Source organism: Bactrocera neohumeralis, chromosome 3, assembly GCF_024586455.1.
Source record: "Bactrocera neohumeralis isolate Rockhampton chromosome 3, APGP_CSIRO_Bneo_wtdbg2-racon-allhic-juicebox.fasta_v2, whole genome shotgun sequence".
NCBI lineage: Eukaryota > Metazoa > Arthropoda > Insecta > Diptera > Tephritidae > Bactrocera > Bactrocera neohumeralis.
The window spans coordinates 7,804,854-7,826,607 of record NC_065920.1 but is presented as its reverse complement, the minus strand read 5'-3'; the positions used below and the strand labels follow the sequence as shown (position 1 = coordinate 7,826,607).

The following is a 21,754-nucleotide window of genomic DNA, read 5'->3' as shown; positions in this document are numbered from 1 at the left end:
TAATGGAAGCTAATTAGCTTCAAACACAGTAATTTTTGTATTAAAAAAGTTAAACTTGAATATTATGCACCACTTCACTCCCCCGATGATTAAAAGCACATTAAAATGTAGTTACAAATAATTTATTGATAACCCTAATGTAAAAAATTGCCGCTTTCTTCTTATCGCCTTCTATATACTTACGTATATAATTATGTACATAAGCATTACGTATATATGTACATACATATATATATTAATTTCTTATTGAGATTTTTTTTCTACTAAAATGTTATTCCTTTTCACGCTGTGACATCGGTTCTGCGTCGTATAATATTATGCGATCGGTTTGTACCGTTGTTGATAATATCCTCGGGCCTCGGCTCAATTTCGTAGTGCGTGTAACCGTCAACATCGTCTAGTTCCTTACAATTGAATTTAGCCAGCAATGTGCCACGTCCTGCATATGGCGGAACATATTTGAAAGTGGAAGCAGCTGTACCACCCACGGGAATCTCTGCAATCTAAAATTGAAAAAAAGGAATATGATTTCAAATTTATATATGTACATATAGATTTTTTTCGGGGCGGACCGATAAGCACCTTAGTCTACAGTAGAAACAAACATTTTGGAAAAATAAACTCTACCCAGCGATGTTTCAAACTTCTTTAATCCGCCTGTAATTTACGTTTTCTGGACATATTCATTTTAGCGATAGGTTTTTTTTTAACAAAAAGGGGCTGCACGGGACGAAATCGGTTCATATTCTAATTCCAACAATTTGGAAGTGCCGACGGTGGAGGAATTGCTTTAGCCCAATAATTCCGTATTCGTTTTACCCTTTTCCTGGTAGCTGATAGAGATCAAACCTTGAGGATCTCAGAAAACGGTTGTCATCATTTTTTCTCGACGGATCGATATCCTTGGGTTATCTCTTTTTGATTTCACTTCCCAACTTTACTTCCAAAACCAATAATTGATTAATTCCAAAAACCCGAATTCCGACGATAAAGCCACCTTCCCCACACGGTCAAATCAAAACTACGCGGCCGACTATGTCAAAAATGTGACAGTAGCGATAGTAAAGTTCTTTTGGGATAGTGGCCCAACTGAGCGGTGACACTAAGTACTTATCGGACCGCGTTCGTAGTTGATAGCGAAGAATACACAACAATGAGGAGTTTTATCTTCTCGACCATAGCAATTATATACATTTTTCGTACCTTGAACCGCAGCGCTTTCTCAATACCGGGTCCTTCAATATAGAACATACCCTTCTTAAGAGGTATAGGCAGAGGATTTGTTAAGCGTACGATCACATCGACGGGCAGCTGTGAAACGATTTTGCCCTGGAATGTGAACTTAATATCCGGCTTACGTACGCGGAAATCATCCTGTGCGTAGTATTCGTAATCTGTGCCCTTTACCTTAGCAGCACAGGATATATTAAAAGCAGCCTGCAAGTAAAAAATATGCGTATTTACAAATATAACTGGGATTCGAGTTCAAAAACTAGTATTAATCACATACATAGTATTGATATTTGTTTTGCATATTTTTAATTAATACTGGACACTTAAGACACGTTATACTCACTTGCGATGTCAATTTTTTAAAGTATTCATCGAATTGCACTTCCATGCGCACAAATTCCGACATTTCTGGCTTCAATTCGAGCTCGAATGGCATGGATTTCACTTCTTCCGCATTGGTGCCCGTGTACAGTACTGCATCGCAGTTTAGCTGACCGCTCGCCACGTGCGTGTTATCTTTGGACTTATTAGTAATTTTAACAATAACTGTAAAACTCTCGCCGATTTTTATGTCATCCTTTAGCGACATATCGAATTCGACGTCGTTGAAACTATCATTTAAGTAATAGCGGCTGAATGCGTGACCCGATTGCTTCAATGCCTTCAGCATTATATTGCGTTCCTCGTCAGTCTTCTCTTCATATTTGTATGTGGCTGTGATATCTTCGCGTTCCCATTTGAGTACCGCTTTCGTGCTGATCAAGTGACCAATCGCCAGTGTGTCCTTGCGCAATAACTTAATTGGCTGGTAAGGTCCGTTATAACGCCAATACACCTTGTCGGCATTCACTTCCGAATAAACGAAGCCACAGTCGAACGGTCGCAAGATTTCGCCATTTTTAACTGCCACCACCGATGCCGGTCCAACACGATACATACTGTCGGAGGGCTCTTGCGGTGTGGCATCCACTGCCTGCCAACCGCCATACGCGCCATAGGGGCCAATACCTAAGTCTGGGCGTTGCATCCATACCTCATTCCAAACGTGATAATTCCATATGGAGTCAGTGGTTTCCGCATCCAATTTCTTATTGTTTTGATCGATGAATATGTCCACCGTTAGCGAACCCTGCGTATCGTGTGCCGCCGAATAGCATGTGACTATGCGTGATGGTATACCCAGCGTACGCGCAATGGTTGTTAGTACACCGGAGAAATTCCAACACTGTCCAAATTTCACTGGTTTTTGTGTTTTATAAAATTGTTGCAAAATTTCGGTGGAACCAACCCATTTAGTCGGCGCAGTACCACCGGAGAAATCCTCGCTCCAATTTCCAAGTATGACACCATCGTCATCCACCGAATTGACAGCGGCCGATAACGCGCGTGCCACACGCACTGGATCACCACGATAAGCGGCTGGTATGCGTCCGACTGTACCAATCAATTTTATTGAGCATTCCAATACATGTCGCTCGAATTGTCCCAACTTCCACACAGAAGGTCGCATGCGATTGTAGGAGCCACGCCAAATGAGCGTCGTATCGTGCATAATATATTCCTTGCGTTGATCATGATCCGGCAAATAGACTTGATCATCGGGACACCATGGATTGAAGAGTATGTAAATTGGCACGGGTATGGAAAAGGTCTTTGAGCCATCACTAAGTAATTTCGTATCAATATCTAATTTCCATTCGGTGACCGGGCATGTGACGGCCGGTTTGATAAGCACCGTTAGTGCTTTGTCCTCATGTGACTCAATGCCAGCCGCCCATTCCAGTGGATCGCCCAGGTAGTCTATGCCATCACGTGGCACTAGACCCACCAATGTACCATGTCCGGGACTTGGTTTATTTTCATCAGCTACGGTAAATATAAAACTGATTGCATCACGCGTGGGATTGTATGAGCGATTAAAATGTATGCGCAATCGAAATGGATCACCGCGTCGCACAATTAACGCCTCTTTGGCGGCGAAAAAGTGATCTGTTTTGTGTTCGTCATTGTTTTCCGCCAGACAGAGATCGACACTCTGAACGGTGAGTATGGCATCAGCTTCAGCGGCGTCTGCAAAAATATAGTTTGCATGAGATACGATTATGGAATTAAGTTGAAAATAGATTTACGTAAGCTATATATTACATTTTTAGTCTGATCCAGCAAATAAAGACAATAAAATATTGAGTTAAAGTTATTTAAGTACTCACAAATAAAACTATTTAAATCTACAAAAACAAACAAGTGGCTGGGGTCAAAAATCAGCTATGGAAATCTCAATACAGAATGGAAAGTCCGCGACTTGACACATGGATGGCTACTAGAATTAAATCCATATAATTTTTAGTAAACCCTAACTTTCAAAAGGCGAGTATAGAAATTTGACAGCTGCCGGGTTATTATTTTGTGAAGTATATCATTTTGAGTGATGCGATTTTTGCTTTTGTGAAAAAAGTGATAAAAAGGATTTATAAAATATTGCTTTTTGAAGAGAAAATACGAATACAAATTTGGTGGTTTCCGAACACTGCCTCAGGAAAATCAACCAACAAGAATTGGTATGCTATGTTTAGAGTTTTGGAGGAAGCCCAAAAGAAGTTATCGACGAAAACACCAAAAAAGTATTTTGTATTTGGGATGACCGTAAAGTGAAGTTGTTTTAGATAGAAGGCATTCTAAAGATATGAACTGAATGTGTATATCATATCATTCACGAATACGTGAGCGTGAGAAAGCTCTGTGCAAAGAGGGTGCCACGCGACCAAAACAACGACGAGTTCATTGATTCTGAGTAGTTTTGGAGATGTTCAAGCGTAATAAACCCTATCGGTATTTGTCAATGGAAGAAACATGGCTCCATAATTTCACTCCAATGCCCAATCGACAGTCATCCGAGTGGACCGGATACGATGAACCCGTTACAAAGCATGGAAAACGTAACAATCGGCTAATAAGGTTATGGCGTATATATTTTGCTGTTTCACTAAGCCAATGCACGATGTGACAAGTCTATGAAAACGATAAAAAAAATGCATGAATTGGGCTTCGAATTGGTTCCGCATCCACCGTATTCTCTAGATCTGGCCCCCAGCGACTATTTCCTGTCCTCAGATTCTCAAAAGAATGCCGCTGGGAAGAGTTTTCCGTCGAATCAAAAGGTGACCGCCGAAACTGAGTCCTTTTTTTGAAGCAAAGGACAAATTGCACTACAAAAATGTATCAAAAAGTTGGAAGGTCGCTATAATCAGTGTATCACCGTTGAAGAGGTCAATGTTGAATCAAAAACAAAAATGCATTTTGCCAAAAAAATTAGTTTTTCTACGGTAGGCCGGAGACCTTTCAACTGACCTGTTAAGCTAGAAGAAAGTGTGGAGCGATTTCGAAAGTTTTTGGAAAATCTTTTTGATAATTGAAAACTGATCGAATTAAAGAGCGTTGTAGTATGAAAATTCGGCGGGGTTTCTTTTGCCCATTTTCCAACTCTACTGAGTTATAAAATAATTGCTAATATAAAGGAAAAAATCCTAAAATTCATTGCTATTTTTTTATTTTTGCTGTGTAAGCTTTATTAGTTAATGAGTTACGTATATAAAACTTATCAGACGCCGAAGCCATGTCTACTTTAACAAAATTTTATTAAAATTACGCTGGACGCTCACCCTAGTAGAGTCGTGTCCTGGTATATTAACTTGCCACGTGAGTCGAAAACAGCTTAGAATCAATTTTCATGACTTTGGTCGAAAAAAATATTCAATTCGGCCTTTCTAACAGTTAACTTGAATAATATGTAAATTAATCCGCTACTCATCAGATTATTAAGCAAAGAACGTATTGCTTGTAATTCAAGTTTTTATTAATTCCATGATTTGCAAATATTTGTTTTGTTTTGAGTCTTATTATTTCAAACAAGTTAAAATTTCTATAATTGACCAATAATTGTTAATTATATTCAAGACCTGATGTTGGGATATGTATATTTTTGGATAAAAAGTATTCTCTCTTTTTTTGCATGTTCTACTGTATTTTATATCCAAAATAAGTGTTAAATATTTTCTGTATATGTACATACATATGTACAATAATAATCTGTATTTGCTAAAACAACAATAAAATAAATAGTACGAGTATTGTATTTTGGTAATTATACATATTTATGGGGATTGAAAAGTATACAAAACAGCTATGAATATTCTAAATTTTTATGCATACATATATATGCATATGTATGTATATAGTATATTTATGTGGCTATGTGTAATGCATGTAAGTAAACACTCATTTAGTTTATTTTGTGCCAAACTGATGATCTCATAAATCAATTACTTAAAGTGTGGCAAACGTAGGCGCCCCTGCCCAGAAACGCATGCAAATTTGTTGTACACAAACTCACATACATACATACATATATGTATACATATGTATTATATAATGGGCATCGGCTTAAATGCATGTGCACAATTGTGATTAAGTAATAAAGCTTTGAAAACTAGTTTCTAAAACACGGCAAAAAGATTCAAATACAACTGTATTCTAGAATAGTTTTTCAAAAAAGCAATTATGAAACATTTTTAATTACAAAAGTTTGGTAAATTTGTGGTTCATATTTTTTTTAAATAAGTAGAATAAAATTTATTCGGCACCACCGACTACTCTGTCTCTTGATAACTGCATCTATATTGCTTGTTAACCAAAAATTAGGTTTATTTGTCATATGTTTATAATTTCATAAACATATGTACCCGGTTTTCCAATAGAGAAAGTGTTGCTGAAGACCAAAATTTGTGGATTCCGAGCCGTTCTCAAGAATTCAGATTGTCTCAATTCCCATCCTGGCGGATTTTGAGAAAGAATTTGGGCTTGCATCTCCGATGAGGCTCACTTTCAACAGAATGAAGCGGTAAATAAACAAAGCTGCCGATTCTGCTGCGAAGAATATCCACAAATTATTCATGAATAACCATTGCATTCGAATTGCCGAATTTAGAGTTTGGTGTGGTTTTTCGGCCATTTGAATGATATTATATTCATAACTTAATTATTTATATCAATTGTACTTCACACTAAATAAAAACATTTGAGTTTCTTTAACAATTAGTGTGTGTTTTTTTGGAAAAAAAAAAATCATATCATTCTTATTGGAAAACCCTGTACGTATGTAAATTTTTTGGAGGCCAAACAACTATGTATATCAATGAAAGAAGGTGAAAATGTTGTCAGTTTCAATTAAAGTTCATTGCTGCATCGGTTCAATTAATAAATTTGGTGTCTATACCATAAAGTGCCTTGACATGTCCAGCAATGAACACGATAGTTATTTGAATCTATTAAGAAAACCAACTTTTAGTTGCTGAAAATATAAATTACTTTATTGTTTTCTTGTTAATTGTAGACAAGCGAAAATCGCTCATACGCACTGTGGGACAAGCATACGAGTTTAAATATTTCTGTTTAAGACCTTCAAAGTCTTTTTTGATGCCAAAAGATATTGAATTTTCCAAGAACCAAATATTTGGCTTTTGCATCCAGAAAAATCAAATCAATCGCACATATTTGAGTTACGGAAATGGAACATATGATCTCTACAACGATCTTGTAAGGGTTTTAAAAATAATTTAATGTTAATGTTAATGCATATGATCTCTACAACGATCTTGTAAGGGTTTTAAAAATAATTTAATGTTAATGTTAATATTCAAAGGGTTACGCCAAACAAAGATTTTGTTTTAATATCCATTATGATAATTTGATATTTTGAAGGATTCTATAAACCCTATTTAATTGATAGAATATTTGAAATGCTGCTTCATAGTAACATTACAATTTTTTTATTGCAACTTTATGCAAAAGAAATGTGCAGAAAAATGTTTCGACAAAAGTTGAACATTTTATGAAAAATGTATATCAAGTTAAAAACTCTCAACACTCACAGAATACATTATCGTTTTTAATTCGGTTTCAGCTAGCGAGAGTTCCTAGAACCACCGTCACACGGAGTGACCCTCTTCAAAGAGATGATTTTGTAGAATAGCTTAGTAGCGGCCATTTTGCATTGAAAATGTCAATATAATTTTTTTTCCCCCAAATACATGCATTATTAAAGGTCTGAAAGGGTAAAGCTGGATTTTTCTTCATAAATTGTCAAAGTTAAGAGTTATCCGAGAGCTCGAGGCTAACTTTTATTTTCATTAAGCCTGCCTTACAAATTTTTTCAATTTGCTATTCAAAATCTTTCAAACATAATTACATGAAAGGATTCTATCCACTAAACACTGTTAAAGAGCTTTCTCAACGATTTCTAAATAATATTTTAATATTAACAAGTGAGGATGGGCGAAGTTCGGATAATTTGTTTGAAAACAACTTTCACATTTGCCGATATATGCGGTATAAAGTCAACTGGAGGTTTGAAAATCATTCAATTAGAAATATGGAACTCTAAATAAATTATTGATTCTATTCAACGATTATTTTTAAGTGACACAAACAACTGTTAGGTGTACAAAACTAGTATACTCAGTAGCAACATGTTGATTGAGTATAAAAATTCTTCGCTTTGTGAGATGAGGCAACCTGCAATCGATTACTTGATTGCGCATTGTGCAAGGCACCTAACAATTATAAATTACATATTTGATTAAAAGGGCGTTTCAATAGTCTTTTGGAGTCAATTAAAGGAAAAACTTTTTAGTCAAGTTTTTTAAGTAGACTGTTTAAATAATTATGTATATGTGCCCATACCAAAAAATGCTTTGCACTATTTTACAATGCACGTAAGTTTCATTAATTTAGGTAAAATATTAATTTCGGCCAAAGAAAATCCACTTCTCACTATCTTAAAAGTGTGCTTAGTGCGATAGGCTCACCACAAATCAAATATAAAGGACACGCGAAGGATGTTTCACACACACAAAGTAAGAACCAATCAGCAGAGTCGGTTGTTAGAGAGTTACTCTCGCAATACCGGAAGAACTGCCCCAAAATAAAATAACAAGTACTTATAACCGAGGCAAAAACAAAAACAAAATCGAAAGTAAAAAGTAAAAAGACAAAGGCAGCCAACCCCGATAGAGGAAAACAAAATGGAGTTTGACAACATAAACGGCGCACGACGCGTCATTAAAGTTTTACAATACATGGGCCTCTGGCGTTCCGATGCTCCATGGCAAACGTACTACGCCGCATATTCCTACATTTTACACTTCTCATTGACCTTTCCGTACACTGTGATGATGTGGGTGGACGTAGTGCAGGCCTCCGACTTGGAAAAGTTCTCCTACATTATGTACATGTCGCTAACGGAGCTTGCATTGTTGGCCAAAGTCACTAATGTTTGGATAAATTCGAAAATATTTGTGCACTTCTTCCACGTACTGGCCAATGATGAGATGTACAGACTGCGTTCAGTGGAGGAATGTACACTTTGGTCCACGGTACATAAATATTATCGTTTCATTGCTTTTATGTATTTCGCAATGAGCGTTACGCTGGTGACGATCGCATTTGTTGGCGTGCTTTTCTCGGCGGAATATGAATTACCATTTCCTTATGCGCCGCCATTCGAGTGGCGTAATGAGCGCGGCTATTGGTATGCATACTTTTATGAGTTGGTGGCCATGCCGGTCACATGCTTCTCCAATTGTGGACTCGATATGATCCAATGCTATATGCTTTTGCATTTGTCGTTGTGTTATCAAATGATTGAAGGACGCTTGCAGGAAATGGGAAAGTGGAAGGGACAGTCAGGTCGCTTAAGCGGATTCAGTGAGGTGCGATTATTGGAGGAATTTATCAGCTTGGACAAATTACATAGAACTACGAAGAAGTAAGAATGATGATATATAAATTACTATGAAATCGACAGTTAATTACAATTTCTAAGTAATTTCTTTCGTTTTCAAGACTCTCAGAGGACTGCGAGACATTTGTTTCATTTCCATTCCTTATACAAATAATGTGCTCCTCATTTGTGCTCTGTTTTAGTGCATACCGATTGCAGCAGGTAAATTATCATATAAAATTTAATTTAAAACAAGAAAAAAACACAAACTTCGGTTGCACTGAAGCAATATCTGAAAATGTAACCGATCAAGGGCATGTTCTCCGGGATAAACAACGTGTGCAAAGTTTCAGATCGATAACAATTTAAATACCGAGGAATTTGTACAGGTTTGTCCGGAAAGTAATAGGACCGATTTTCTTCCGCCGTGACTTTGCTTCGGAGCGTGCGCGCATCAACTGTATTCGGTAGAGAGCGTTCCTAGCTAACGAACACGCGGCTGGTCAGTTTTCTCCGAGCACCTGGAGAATCAGGACAAACATTTTCGCGCGACGTGTTTCTGGGAGTGGTGCAAGCCGAAAATGTAGCGTTCGTTAGAGCAGACGTACGCGATTCAATTCTGTCCAGAATTTGCGGCGAAAGGAAGTGTGCCAAGAAAATTTGAACATGTATGAAAATGACCCTCAATTTTTGAATAACGTAATCACAGGTGATAAGTTATGGATCTATGAGTATGATCCCGAGACAAAGAGGCAATTTTCCGAGTGGCACACGCCGGCGTCTCCTCGCCAAAAAAGGGAAGAAGGACCAAAGTGAAAACGATGCTCATTGTCTTTTTTGACATCAAAGGCATCGTCCACCATGAATTTGTTCCTCCTGTACAAACCGTTAAAGCCAAGTTTTACGTGGAAGTCCTCAAGAGACTCAAACGAAGGGTCAATCGGGTCCGACAAGACATCGCAGCAGATTGGAAGTTGCACCACGACAACGCCTCCGCTCACACGGCCTTTCTTGTGACCAGTTACCAAACCGAAAAAAAAATCAAGTGTATGGTAAATGGGTTTAAACTTTGGCTTGCTTCTTTTGGCTCAAAAATAGCCTGTTCTAAAGGTGGTAATACTATGTACATTATTGTATTAAAATACTACGTGAAAATGTTTTTTTTGTCAATCCGGGTCAAATTTGTTCAGATCTCATTTTCGCAAATATCTTAAGATCTGTTCTTAGATTATAAATTGATAAACATTTTATGATTTGATTCCCTACAACAGGTCAGCATTTCCGAGAACCCCTCACAATTTTGTACATTAATTTTGGCTGTGATTGTTATGATCTTACAAATTTTCGTACCCTGCTATTGTGGTAACGAAATCATATTGCGTTCTGGTGCGCTGAACAATGCCATTTATAATGCCGATTGGATACAGTGTTCACCAAAAATGCGCAAATATTTGATAATTTATATGGAAATGTTGCAGGTGCCGGTCAAAGTGCGAGCAGGGAACTTTTTCGAAATTGGACTGCCGGTTTTTGTGAAGGTAATACAAGATTAAATTAATGAAATTCAAAAAAAAAAAGTTTTTCTATTTTGTAGACAATGAATAATACGTATAGCTTAATGGCACTGCTGCTCAATATGAATAAATAAAATGTGCGGGAAATAAATTGATTGCAAACGCTTGAAGAAAGGATTTGAATAGCGATTTTTGAGCCTGAGGTTAGTTTCAACTTAACAAAATAAATTTCAGAAACAAAATTTTTTGATCAGCAGGAAATGAAAATATTGTTGTTAAACAAATCCACATACATATAAATGATTACCACATGAAAGCCTTACTTATGGCGTTTCAAAACAAACACTACCACACATTTAATTAGCTTAAAAGAGGTAAAGAGAGTTTATTTAAAAAAACACACGCACACCACTTGAGAGCATTGAGTAGATAGTGCGGAAGCATTAGCTGTTTACTAAAAAATAGAGAACATATACCCAAAAATTAAAAAAAAAACATAGAAAAGACACACGAGATATGACAAAAAAATGACAACAAAAACTTAAAAAAAAAAACAAGTAAATCTGGTAAATCAATGAAAGCAACCAAGTGATGGTATGAAGTCATCAGCTATTTAGTACTATGTAGTATTGAAAAATTATTGGTGGACGATCAAAGAAAGTGCACGAAATAAAATCAAGTACACAGAGTTATATGTATTTATACGAATTTTCTTAAAAATGAAAAAAATGTTTTAATTACTTTCATTTGCCGGACGTATGGCGCGATAGGGATTTACTGGACGCGGTGGACTTATCCAGCGATTTACCCAGCCGGGCACAATATTCGCATACCAATTGCTCATTTTTGACTATTTAGAGAATAAATGTATCACAATTTGTTTATATTTTTCAATTTTAAATTCGACACTTTTTCACAATCACAGTTTAAGAATTTTAAGCATTCGTGTTATTTATTGCTTGCAAATAAAATGCTATCGGAACGCGAAATTCCGCTTGTATATATCACTTAAATACAAATATTTGACGATCGTCTCGAGCTTCAAAGTCGACTTGTTAGCCCGTTGGCAAGCATTGATAAACTAAACAACAATTTTGTGCGAAACGTACTCGTTCAGCGTCATGGCGCTAACGCTACTAAGTACTCATTGATCATCAAAGCAGCAACAGCGTCATCAACGTTTTTGCGTTCAGCGTGCAGCACAGATTGAAGCAGACGCTCCCACATGAATCAAGAATTATGCTGTACCCACACATACATACATACATATAGTGTTATGAAATGTCTTTAAAAATTTATATGTTCATACGGTTTTTAACAGGCAGAACCTTGTTGGTACTAAATATTTGCTTGGACGCAGAACAAACGTGTTTCACGGCAACTCACACACACACACATATATATATTTAGAAGATAGTAAAGAGTTACAGTTGTCTGTATGTATGTATGTATATAAAATGATATGCTTAAAGATTACTCTTAAGACCTGTAATGCCCGTTATGACATCATCAACTGCTCTTAGTAATGGGAATTATGCTTGAAAAGTGTCTCAACGGCTTTATGATCTTTGCTTTTTGGATTTGGGTTAAGTGCATTGAATGAGAGTAAAAGTGATTTCCGAAACAGAATTCATTCATTCGTTCGTACTCGTATGCGTAATTATTTTGCGGTTTTGTCTGTGTACTTTGTACAACATTTTCGTGTTATTGTAGGAATAGAAGTGGGTGGCGTTGGTGTAAAAAAACTAAGAGCGAAGAATGATTAATTTCATTTGTTTCTTCTATTTTTTGACTTAGCCATAGAGCCTTACGTAATATAATATAAATGGGATGTCTGTCACTTGAAATAAAAAATAACATTTTTTTTAGTTAATGGAAAAACCAAATTTAAGTATTTGGTATTATTTTCTTATTAGAAACAGCATATAAAAATGTGCTCATTTTCATATGATTTTCACTATACAACTAAAATTTTGGCAACTGATAATATTATCTTTGTTGGCCTTATATTTATTCTTAAAACGAAGCCATTTGAATAGTAAAAGTATACATTATCAGCATAGGTCATTATCATCATGTACTCCTCAAAAAAATCAAATAGTTAGCTAATAAACGAATTCACTTGCAATACGTTGCTACAAAGTATAATACAAGGTTTGTCCGGAAAGTATTAGGATTGAGTCGATTAAAAAAAAATTTTGAACCAATCTTTACAATTCTTTAAAAACTTTCAAAATATACTCCTTCTGCGTTGATGCAGCGCTGCCAGCGCGATTTCCAGGCATTGAATGCCTCACGGAAGGCATTCTCCGGAATAGTCTTGCTAGCCGAGGTGCATGCTGCTTCGATCCCCTCTGTCGTCTCAAAATGCTTGCCTTTCATCGGCCTTTTCAGACAGTGAAGCAAAAAAGAAAGTCCGGGAGGGCCACATCTAGGTTGTAGGGCGGCTGCGAAAGTGTTGGTTAGGTAGCTGTTCAAAAGAAAGGCGGCATGAGCCAGGGCGTTGTCGTGGTGCAACTTCCAATTGGCTGTGATGTCTTGTCGGTCACGATTGACCCTTCATTTGAGTCTCTTGAGGACTTCTCCGTAAAACTTGGCGTTGACGGTTTGTCCAGGAGAAACAAATTCATGGTGGACGATGCCTTTGATGTAAAAAAAGACAATGAGTCGAAGTCGTAGATCTCTCAGCATAGTCTTCATCAGCGACCTCTTCTCGGCACTTCAAGAAAACCTGGTGTCACCGAAACACACCATTTCTTGCTAAAGCCATCTGGGTAAGCCGGCTTGATCATATCAAACGTCTCTTTCGCAGATTTACTGAGTTTCACACAGAATTTAATCCCGTACCTCTGCTCTCGCTATATTTTCGGCTTTCACCACTCGCAGAAATACGTCGCGCGAAAATGTTTGTCCTGACTCTCCAGGTGCTAGGAGACAATTGACCAGCCGATCGTTCGTTAGCTAGGAACGCCCTGTACCGAATCCAGTCAGTGCGTACAAACCCTGTATTTGTCAGGTAATGTTCGAAAGAATAAGGGTTTTGATAATAATTTCGATTTTTAAGCAACTCTGAATTGTAAGTTTTTTCACAAAAATCTATATTTTTGTTTTAGGAAGTCGGCATTCAATATTTTTACTAGTCCTTCCATCATTACTGGTATTCTTCTATAATATTAGCAGACTTTTGGTTTGTGATTTGAGATAATTTTAAGCAGAAAAGCACATTTTGCCGGAAGTTCTCCTAGAGATCGGAGAGAATACAAGATTTTGCAATATGTACTATGTAAAAAAAATTCAAATAAAAATTGTTTTTTTTTCTAACTAGCAAGTGGATATAATCCCTTCAATCAGTTATATCATAATTGTTGCTACAATTTTGTTTTTACATTACGTCAATTTAAAAACTTTAATCCTTTTGTTAAAAATGTGTTATAAACTCTTTGGATCTTCTGATTAAAAAAAAATTTTGAGAATTATGAAAATTTATTTATTTTTATATGTATGACCATAAGATATGCATACTTCCGCACCGAAACAAATCGTTGCATTTTGCAATGCACCATGTAAATATACATACATGCATATGTGTATGCATACATTATACAGAAATAGTTGTATGACTTTTAGTAAACGCGGGAATTGCTTATTTCAAATGCAACAAAAAGAATTTACCTTGTAGTAACCAAACGGCGCGCGTGATAAATTCTTGAAAGTAAACAAAATATTAAAATTATTCAATTTGCATTTTCGTGCTCATACATTTTTAATATATTGTAATTTAATTTTAATAATAATATGGCAAGTGGCATATTTGAAAATGTATGTATAAATCATTTTTTCGCTTGTTTTTTTTTTTGAAATTTTTGGGTGACCCGCTAATGTTTACAAATTATTTCATAATTTTTTACACGCATAGTGGTTAAGATCTTCATGTATAGGATTTTATATTATATTATATTTTAAATTAAAAGTTGCCTGTGCTACACTTGGCTATTCTAAAAATGTAGATTTCAATTTTCTGACACCTCCTTTATTAAGGCCGCCGCCATTCCAGCCACAGCTGTTGGAATTATTTTATAATTAAATATTTTTTCTTTGATTTGCCTTCTTCAACGAATTGCTGATGAGTAAACAATTAGTAACATATGAAATACATTTCATAGGTGCACACGATTCGCCGCGGGATATTCCACAGCGCACAAGTATCAAATGCACATACATATGTAACTACTCATATGAGTAAATCTCTTGTATCCGCATAAATTTTGCTTTACTGACAGCAATGACAAATTTGACGTGCCAAAACTTTTAAGCTGAGTCAATAGTTAAACTATAGAAATAAAAACAAAAAAGTACATGTATACATACAAGCAGCCATTGATACATATTAGCGGTGAGCGGCGTGTGTTGAATTTAAATTTATAGCCTGAAGCAATGAAATTGTTATAGGCATTTATAATAATAATAATAATGGAGTGCAAATAACCGTGAAAGGTTTCAATCAAACGTGTCAAGCAATTGTCACCTTTCATGTTGCATTTCAAATGCAGTGCCCCGGGGGTGCAAAAAACAAAACCTGGAACCATAAATTTCGATCTGAAGGCAGAAATTTGCTTAAACTCATTTACGACCGTCGGCGTCAGTAATTCATAATTATATTATGCAGAATTGTAATTTTCATATGAAATCATGTGTTTTTGTGGGGGAGTATAAGTTGATCTGATTTATATGGCAATAGTTTATGGGGTGCTTGTAACGTTCAGTTTGCTTTTTGACATATTTACACATGTATGTAATTTTATAATTGTAAGTTAGCAACAACTGATCTCTAAGGAAAGAGACATAAAAGCGTCTGATCATACTAACAACAAAAAATGAAATCTGGGCAAGGCAAACCATATTTTTATTAATTGAAAGCAAAGGAAACAAAAAAAATATCTTTCTGGTTTCAAATTTTACGTAGCTAGCCCAAACGGAGGCGTCTACCATAAAAAAAATCAAGCAGAAGCGGCAGAAACATTTCAAATAGGATTATATGGGGTATTCCATACCAAATCGACCACTTTTGAGCCCGACCCCTTTAGATTTTGTTGAAACTTATCCAAAAAATGACGATTTTACTTAAAAAAAACGATTATTTTATATACATAATTGATCAATCCAACGCAGGATAACTCTTGCCAACAGGTGCTACTTCGGACTGAGTAGGCAATTGAGAAGCAAAGTCCTCTCTCGACAAACAAAAACCAAACTCATAAGTCACTCATAATTCCCGTCCTGCTATATGGTGCAGAGGCTTGGACGATGTCAACAACTGATGAGTCGACGTTGCGAGTTTTCGAGAGAAAAGTTCTGCGAAAGATTTATGGTCCTTTGCGCGTTGAATACTGCATTCGATGGAACGATGAGCTGTACGAGATATACGACGACATCGACATAGTTCAGCGAATTAAAAGACAGGGGCTACGCTGGCTAGGTCATGTTGTCCGAATGGACGAAAACACTCCAGCTCTGAAAGTATTCGACGCTGTACCCGCCGGGGGAAGCAGAGGAAGAGGAAGACCTCCACTCCGTTGGAAGGACCAGGTGGAGAAGGACCTGGCTACGCTTGGAATATCCAATATGCGCCACGTAGCGAAAAGAAGAAACGACACGCGTAAGCGGTGTCTACGCCAATTAAGAAGAAGAAGAATTGATCGTGTTAAATTTTTTTCGTGTATTTTTTCGAAAAGTTCATTCAAAAACAAAAATTTTAAAGAAAAAAAGGTCCCCAAAAGTCAATTTCTACAAAAGTTATGGCTATTTGAAAATAAAAAAACCTTTTTCTGAAAAATTCATGACTTTTTTTAAAGTTGGAGAAAAAATTCTCTAAAATGTTTTTCAAAGGGTACGAAAGGATGGATAAGTTTCAGCAAAATTTCTTGTTCAAAAGTTTTGATTTGGTATGGAATACCCCATATGTAACTACTATGTTAAATAAGATGCTCAAAACCAATCATATACGTTTTTTGTATATTCATCAGAAAGTAAAGTATATGTTTTTAAAATCATCCAAAAAGAGTGATATCTAGAAAAAAAAAAACGCTAAGCGACGTTAAAAACAAAAAAACTTATATTTTGACCTGAGAATTTTCGATTGAAAATTAGGATCCTTTTCCGATATTAAGTTAAAATTAGATAAGAAGATAAATATTTTAAATCAAAAAAGTTAGTGTGTTTGGTATTAAAGGTTAGTTTACCCCGAAATTTCGTAAAAAATATTTTTTTTGTAAAAGGTAAAAATAAAAGAACCAAAACATGATTATTTGAATTTTTCACATTTTGAGGTTATGTATGTGAAAAAAATGCTAACACAAAAGTTATAATTTTTCCCAAAATTGAGATAAACTACTTTTACCCAAACAAAACTCAACTCAGAAAGGGGTGAGAGCTTTCATTTTACAACCCAAGGTCGCCCGTAATTTCTCCTCTCTTTGAAATTCTATTCCTTTTCCACTTCATTTCATCTTACTATTACATTGTTTTGTTACAAAAATTATCGATATTCGCCATATAAGACTAATTTTAAAAATAAACTAAATAAACAATATATTAAATATAAGCAATATTACTATAAAGTGAAATTCCACTTACCGGTTTTTTCGTATGTCAATTTTGAGATGACACCTGCATTGACATTCACGTTCATCATACGCACTGACGCCGCCGGTTCTTTGATGCGTTGCGCGGGACTCCAGCTGCCATGTTGAAAATGTTCACAAAAGGCACAACTCGATAATTTATTGCCCATATTAATATTTTTTTTTTGTCAAGCACTAATTTTTTACACTTTTATGAAAGCACTTCTTAAAAAATTTGCATTTTTAGAAAAAAATACTTTTTATTTCTTTATCACAACAAACTGTTAAATAAACAAATCAAATATTATTGCACATCAGCTGTTGTTTTGGCGTAAGTTATTTGACGGCAGCTAGGCACATGTACAAAAATATGCGGACAAACCAGTTTTCACTTTTAATGACCACTTGCGGTATAATCAGATACACAAATACGAGTATTGATATTTAACAAAACAAACGAATAAATTTTGGTTGTTAACAAGTCAATTTAACAAATTGTTCTACATACTTAATTTAACTGCCAGTATGTACTTGTGCGCTGTTATTGTTTGAGTTTCAAAATAAAAAATGACGCAATTTCAATGATTTAAATATTTACTATGCGCGCGAGGTGGACATTAATTGACACTAAACATTGCCAACAATTAGTCTACCGGGAAGGAATGCAGTGCCACTGATTGTATTCACTGAATTTATGTGTTACAGCTCACTTATCATTTTATTACTTTCGATGCAAGCAAAAAAAAGTTAAACTCAACGAAATAAAAACTTTGGTTTAAATTTTAATTGGCACTTAGTAATATTATTATCAAAAATGTCGGTTTAAATTTGAATTGAAACTTAGTAGCTATTATGGATTTCTGAAAATTTTAACTTCGCTAAAATTTGCAAAAAAAAAATAGTTAGTATTCTGTTGAGCTTTTCACGCATAATCAAATTTTTTTAGTTTAAAACTTTGAATTAAAAAAAAAAAAAAAAACAGTTTCTGAGCACTTCTCTGTAATCACTAGACAAATAAGTGAGTTTGCTCTACCCGTACGTCCTAACACTAAATAACAAATAAGATAATTTATGTCGCACTCGATTGAAATTTAACGTCTGCTCAAGCTGAACGAATGTGTTCATTTGTGCGACTTTTGAAATACGATAGCGCGAAAATGGCGATGCTCACTAGCCTGTTTCTTTAATTTAAGTCTAACGCTGAGTTTTTACCTCGGTTTCAATTGAAATTGTTTATTTTTGAACACTCCCAAATTGAATAAGCGCAAATAATGTTCTTGTACACTTGTTTAAATATGTTTACAGTTCAGTTAGAACTGAGTAATTTGTTAAATATTTATTGTTCTAAATGCATACATATAATTAAAATATGACGATATTACTTCATTGGAAAAATAGCTGATTACGTACATAGATATTAATATGTTATTTTAGTACAATTAAAAATTTGAATAAGTTGGTTGTGTCGAAAACATGTTAAACATTATTAATATTGGACCTCAGTAAATTGTGCAGTGAAAAAACGCTTAAAATCTTTTAGTATACGAATTTACAAAAAACTTACTCAGTATGAAAATATTCATCACACTTTTTAAAATTAAATTGCGCCAGCCAAATTTAATTCTTATCGATTTACATTTTTTACATCAACCTCACTTTTAATAAACAGCTGTTGAACCGCGGAGAACGGCATGCAACAGGTGGGAAAAGCAACGCGTTAAAATTTCCCAAACAATCAATGGTAAACAGAGAGTAAACATGCTCTCTCAGCAGTGTTTATACTTGTATGCATATGCTCACAATAAGTTGTGTATGTACCACCCCAGACACCCACTGATTTGCCGATCCAGTGTATACACAAACATTCAGCGTTCTTGTCATATACACAACTAATGGAATTTTCAATATTTTCATTGTGAACTTTTCGACCTCATCTTCAATATTTGGCTGCTGAGTGGAAAATTTGTTGCAAAAAATATTGATAAGCAACTATTGCTAAGTGAAGTTGTTTCTTATATATGTACATTTTAACTGAGTTTTAACGAAATCCAGTAAAAATAGAATATTGCGACAGCAATAGTTTGAAATGTTTTAAACAAGAACTTTGAAAAATCAATTTTTTACTATTGCAGCCATCGATGTTCAACATGCTTAGAGAACATTTATTTTTATCTACGCCCATAGTGGGGCTAATGCTGCTGTTGGCTTGTTGCCACACAACAGCTGGCATGGAACAGGCAGCTGTGGGTGAATTATTCTCCTATAAAATTGAACCTTTGCTCTTCAATTGGACGCATCAGGTTATCAGCGAACAATTTCGTTATCGAGTCTCATTGGAGGGCTACGCAGATTTACCATCATGGCTGCGCTACAAATATAGTCATGAATATCATGCTGGTTTTCTTTATGGCACACCAACTGAGCGCTTGGCAGATAAAACCGTGCATTTGGATATTGTAGCATTGAATAAGCAAAATTATGAGACGCGCGAGGTTAAGTTGTCTATATTTGTGGCACAAAAATTGCCGTCGCTAAATATAATACAAATGAAAATTGACAATTTGAATTGGGTGCATTTGATGGATCCGGGACGTGTAGAGAATTTGCGAAATATATTCCGAAAAGATTTATGGCCAGAAAGTGAAAATGATTTGTGTATAGTTTTCATGGAATCGGCGGTAAATATGGGCGGGCGTTTACCACTGCGACCACAGCAGCGAGAGGGGTGATAAATATATTGAGATTATAATATTATTATAATTTCAAATTAAATAAAATTTTGTTTTCCAGTGTTGTTGTGCATCTTGGCAGCTCTGCCCAATTTTCTCCACGCATCAAAGAATTGCAAGAGGAGGTACGGCCACTTTATAAGCTGACCACTTGCACCTATAAACGCACATCTGTGCAAAAGGTATTCGAAAATGCCGGATTTAAATTGGATTGGTGTGCCTTTAAGACAGTAGGCGCTGATATATCGCCAGAAATACTCTTTCACAATTACGGACACAAAAGTCATCATGAGAATTTCAAACGCAATGACCGTTGGTTGGGCGTTGCACGTGAAGATGTGCCAGATCGCAATTATATAGATGAGTTTGCTTTTGCTTTCGCCATTCCTGGTATGATTTTCGCCGTACTTTTGGGTATCTTGTCAGCGGCACTTTGTTTTCAACATGAAAAATTGTGAGTATTATATACATATGTACAAGTAATATAATTTGTTAAATTATCAAACAAATTTAAGTGGTTATTTGTTGTACTAGTAAATTTTTGTGTTTTAGTGTTTGTACATATGTATGTATGTAAATATGTAATTATGTATATATTTATTATTTTTTATTTTGCTTACATTTTTTATAGAAATGATCGAAACTCTGAGTTTTTCTTTGAGAATATTTTTCATATTTGTGAAGAGTCATGCGAAAAGGAAAACGTTTATGACTCCGACGAAGAGGGAAGGTGAATTTTATTTTGTAAATAATTATTTAAATTTTATTTTTTCACTTGAAAGTTGATGTACTTTCATAGATACAAATGTAAATAAACATCCTTATGTAGACAGATAACGTATGTATGTAAAATATATATACATACATTCGCTTCACACATCCAGTATATAGATCCACCATTGAATGACTGAATAAAAATTGAGTCAGAATGAAACTATAATTCAATTGCATATAGCGAAATTATTTCCATAACCCTAATAAATAAAATTTATTGATGACAAATTATGTACCATTTAGTAAAATGTCATCAGCATATCAGCCTGCAACCTCAACTGTGCAAATGGTGCAATGTTCAGATAGCAACACAGATCAGCCAGTCACGACTCTTAAGAGCTTGAAGGATCCCAATTGCTTGTTGGATAATATTAGCATGCGCTCACATAGGTTAGTTGTAAAAATATACACATAGACACGTAAATATGAAACCTTCCTACAACATTTACTAATTATTCGTTTTTACTTTGTCTAGCCCCAATAATAGCTACTATCAAACAGACAGTGCATCCAACACATACCTACGCCCAAAGCCTCCACCATACAAGGGTGGCACTTTAAATCGTAATGGCGTCGATATATGACAATCAACCCCAAGGATATTATATTGCTAAGCGGTGAAGAAGAAATGTTTGAGAACTTCCACGTAATGGAGGCAAATTAAATTATTCGTAAACATTAGAACCATATCAATTTATGTACTTACAATAATCTGCTTAATATCTCTTCCAATACGAAGACCAATGAAACATATGATACTCTTACCAGTAGTTTGAGGAAAGTACTAAACAGATATTTCACTGTAGAAGTAGTTGTACAACGAATATTAAACACAAAAATTAGCACAATAAATGTTATTTTAGAATAATCATAAATTTATAATTAAACCACAATTTAACTGAAATATTGCACTGCACTTCATTTGACATTTGAACAACTGGGAGGAAGGTTACGCATTTCCGTTCGTTTAAGTCACAAATCACATGTCTATTGTGAGCGGGCTTGCAATCATAGCCAGTTCAGAATATGACAGTTAAAGAAGAAAAAATATATATTTTTCTTTATTATATTTTTAATAACTGATAAATTTATTATTAAATTTTATTT

The 21,754-nt window shown here is 35.2% G+C and overlaps 3 protein-coding genes across 5 annotated transcripts; 2 read left to right on the top strand and 1 right to left on the bottom strand.

Annotated features, from left to right (window-relative positions):
* Positions 1-106: 106 nt before the first annotated feature.
* On the bottom strand, positions 107-18,032 carry LOC126752818 (annulin). 2 transcript variants are annotated; one of them, XM_050463805.1, is made up of 4 exons: positions 17,158-18,032; positions 1,577-3,303; positions 1,204-1,437; positions 107-503 (listed from the first exon to the last, which is right to left on the bottom strand). In XM_050463805.1, exons 1-4 carry the CDS (start codon positions 17,312-17,314, stop codon positions 282-284), a joined length of 2,340 nt encoding a protein of 779 aa, XP_050319762.1. In that variant the 5' UTR covers positions 17,315-18,032; the 3' UTR covers positions 107-281. The 2 variants fall into 2 exon arrangements, with proteins under 2 accessions (XP_050319762.1, XP_050319763.1); XM_050463806.1 differs by lacking the exon at positions 17,158-18,032 and adding an exon at positions 11,266-11,617.
* On the top strand, positions 8,313-10,658 carry LOC126752819 (odorant receptor 94a-like). The gene is made up of 4 exons (XM_050463808.1): positions 8,313-9,055; positions 9,133-9,232; positions 10,282-10,548; positions 10,605-10,658. The coding sequence occupies exons 1-4, from the start codon at positions 8,313-8,315 to the stop codon at positions 10,656-10,658; spliced, it is 1,164 nt and encodes a 387-aa protein (XP_050319765.1).
* A 980-nt stretch (positions 18,033-19,012) lies between the features above and the next one.
* Positions 19,013-21,551, top strand: LOC126754013 (epsilon-sarcoglycan). Of its 2 annotated transcripts, XM_050465846.1 has the most exons (5): positions 19,013-19,869; positions 19,935-20,327; positions 20,505-20,603; positions 20,891-21,037; positions 21,123-21,551. In XM_050465846.1, exons 1-5 carry the CDS (start codon positions 19,283-19,285, stop codon positions 21,229-21,231), a joined length of 1,335 nt encoding a protein of 444 aa, XP_050321803.1. In that variant the 5' UTR covers positions 19,013-19,282; the 3' UTR covers positions 21,232-21,551. The 2 variants fall into 2 exon arrangements, with proteins under 2 accessions (XP_050321803.1, XP_050321804.1); XM_050465847.1 differs by lacking the exon at positions 20,505-20,603 and having other exon boundaries at positions 19,015-19,869.
* Positions 21,552-21,754: the final 203 nt, after the last annotated feature.

What these genes read in the sequence shown, in the direction of transcription:
- LOC126752819 (XM_050463808.1), top strand. Translation starts at nt 8,313, where the DNA reads ATGGAGTTTGACAACATAAACGGCGCACGACGCGTCATTAAAGTTTTA. An exon ending in GTGCATACCGATTGCAGCAG is followed by an intron (nt 9,233 to 10,281) that starts GTAAATTATCAT and finishes TCCCTACAACAG; the next exon opens with GTCAGCATTTCCGAGAACCC. An exon ending in GACTGCCGGTTTTTGTGAAG is followed by an intron (nt 10,549 to 10,604) that starts GTAATACAAGAT and finishes TCTATTTTGTAG; the next exon opens with ACAATGAATAATACGTATAG.
- LOC126752818 (XM_050463805.1), bottom strand. Translation starts at nt 17,314, where the DNA reads ATGGGCAATAAATTATCGAGTTGTGCCTTTTGTGAACATTTTCAACAT. An exon ending in TTAAAAAATTGACATCGCAA is followed by an intron (nt 1,438 to 1,576) that starts GTGAGTATAACG and finishes TTTTACTTGCAG; the next exon opens with GCTGCTTTTAATATATCCTG. An exon ending in AGAAAGCGCTGCGGTTCAAG is followed by an intron (nt 504 to 1,203) that starts GTACGAAAAATG and finishes TTTCAATTTTAG; the next exon opens with ATTGCAGAGATTCCCGTGGG.
- LOC126754013 (XM_050465846.1), top strand. Translation starts at nt 19,283, where the DNA reads ATGTTCAACATGCTTAGAGAACATTTATTTTTATCTACGCCCATAGTG. An exon ending in TGTTTTCAACATGAAAAATT is followed by an intron (nt 20,328 to 20,504) that starts GTGAGTATTATA and finishes CATTTTTTATAG; the next exon opens with AAATGATCGAAACTCTGAGT. An exon ending in GACTCCGACGAAGAGGGAAG is followed by an intron (nt 20,604 to 20,890) that starts GTGAATTTTATT and finishes TGTACCATTTAG; the next exon opens with TAAAATGTCATCAGCATATC.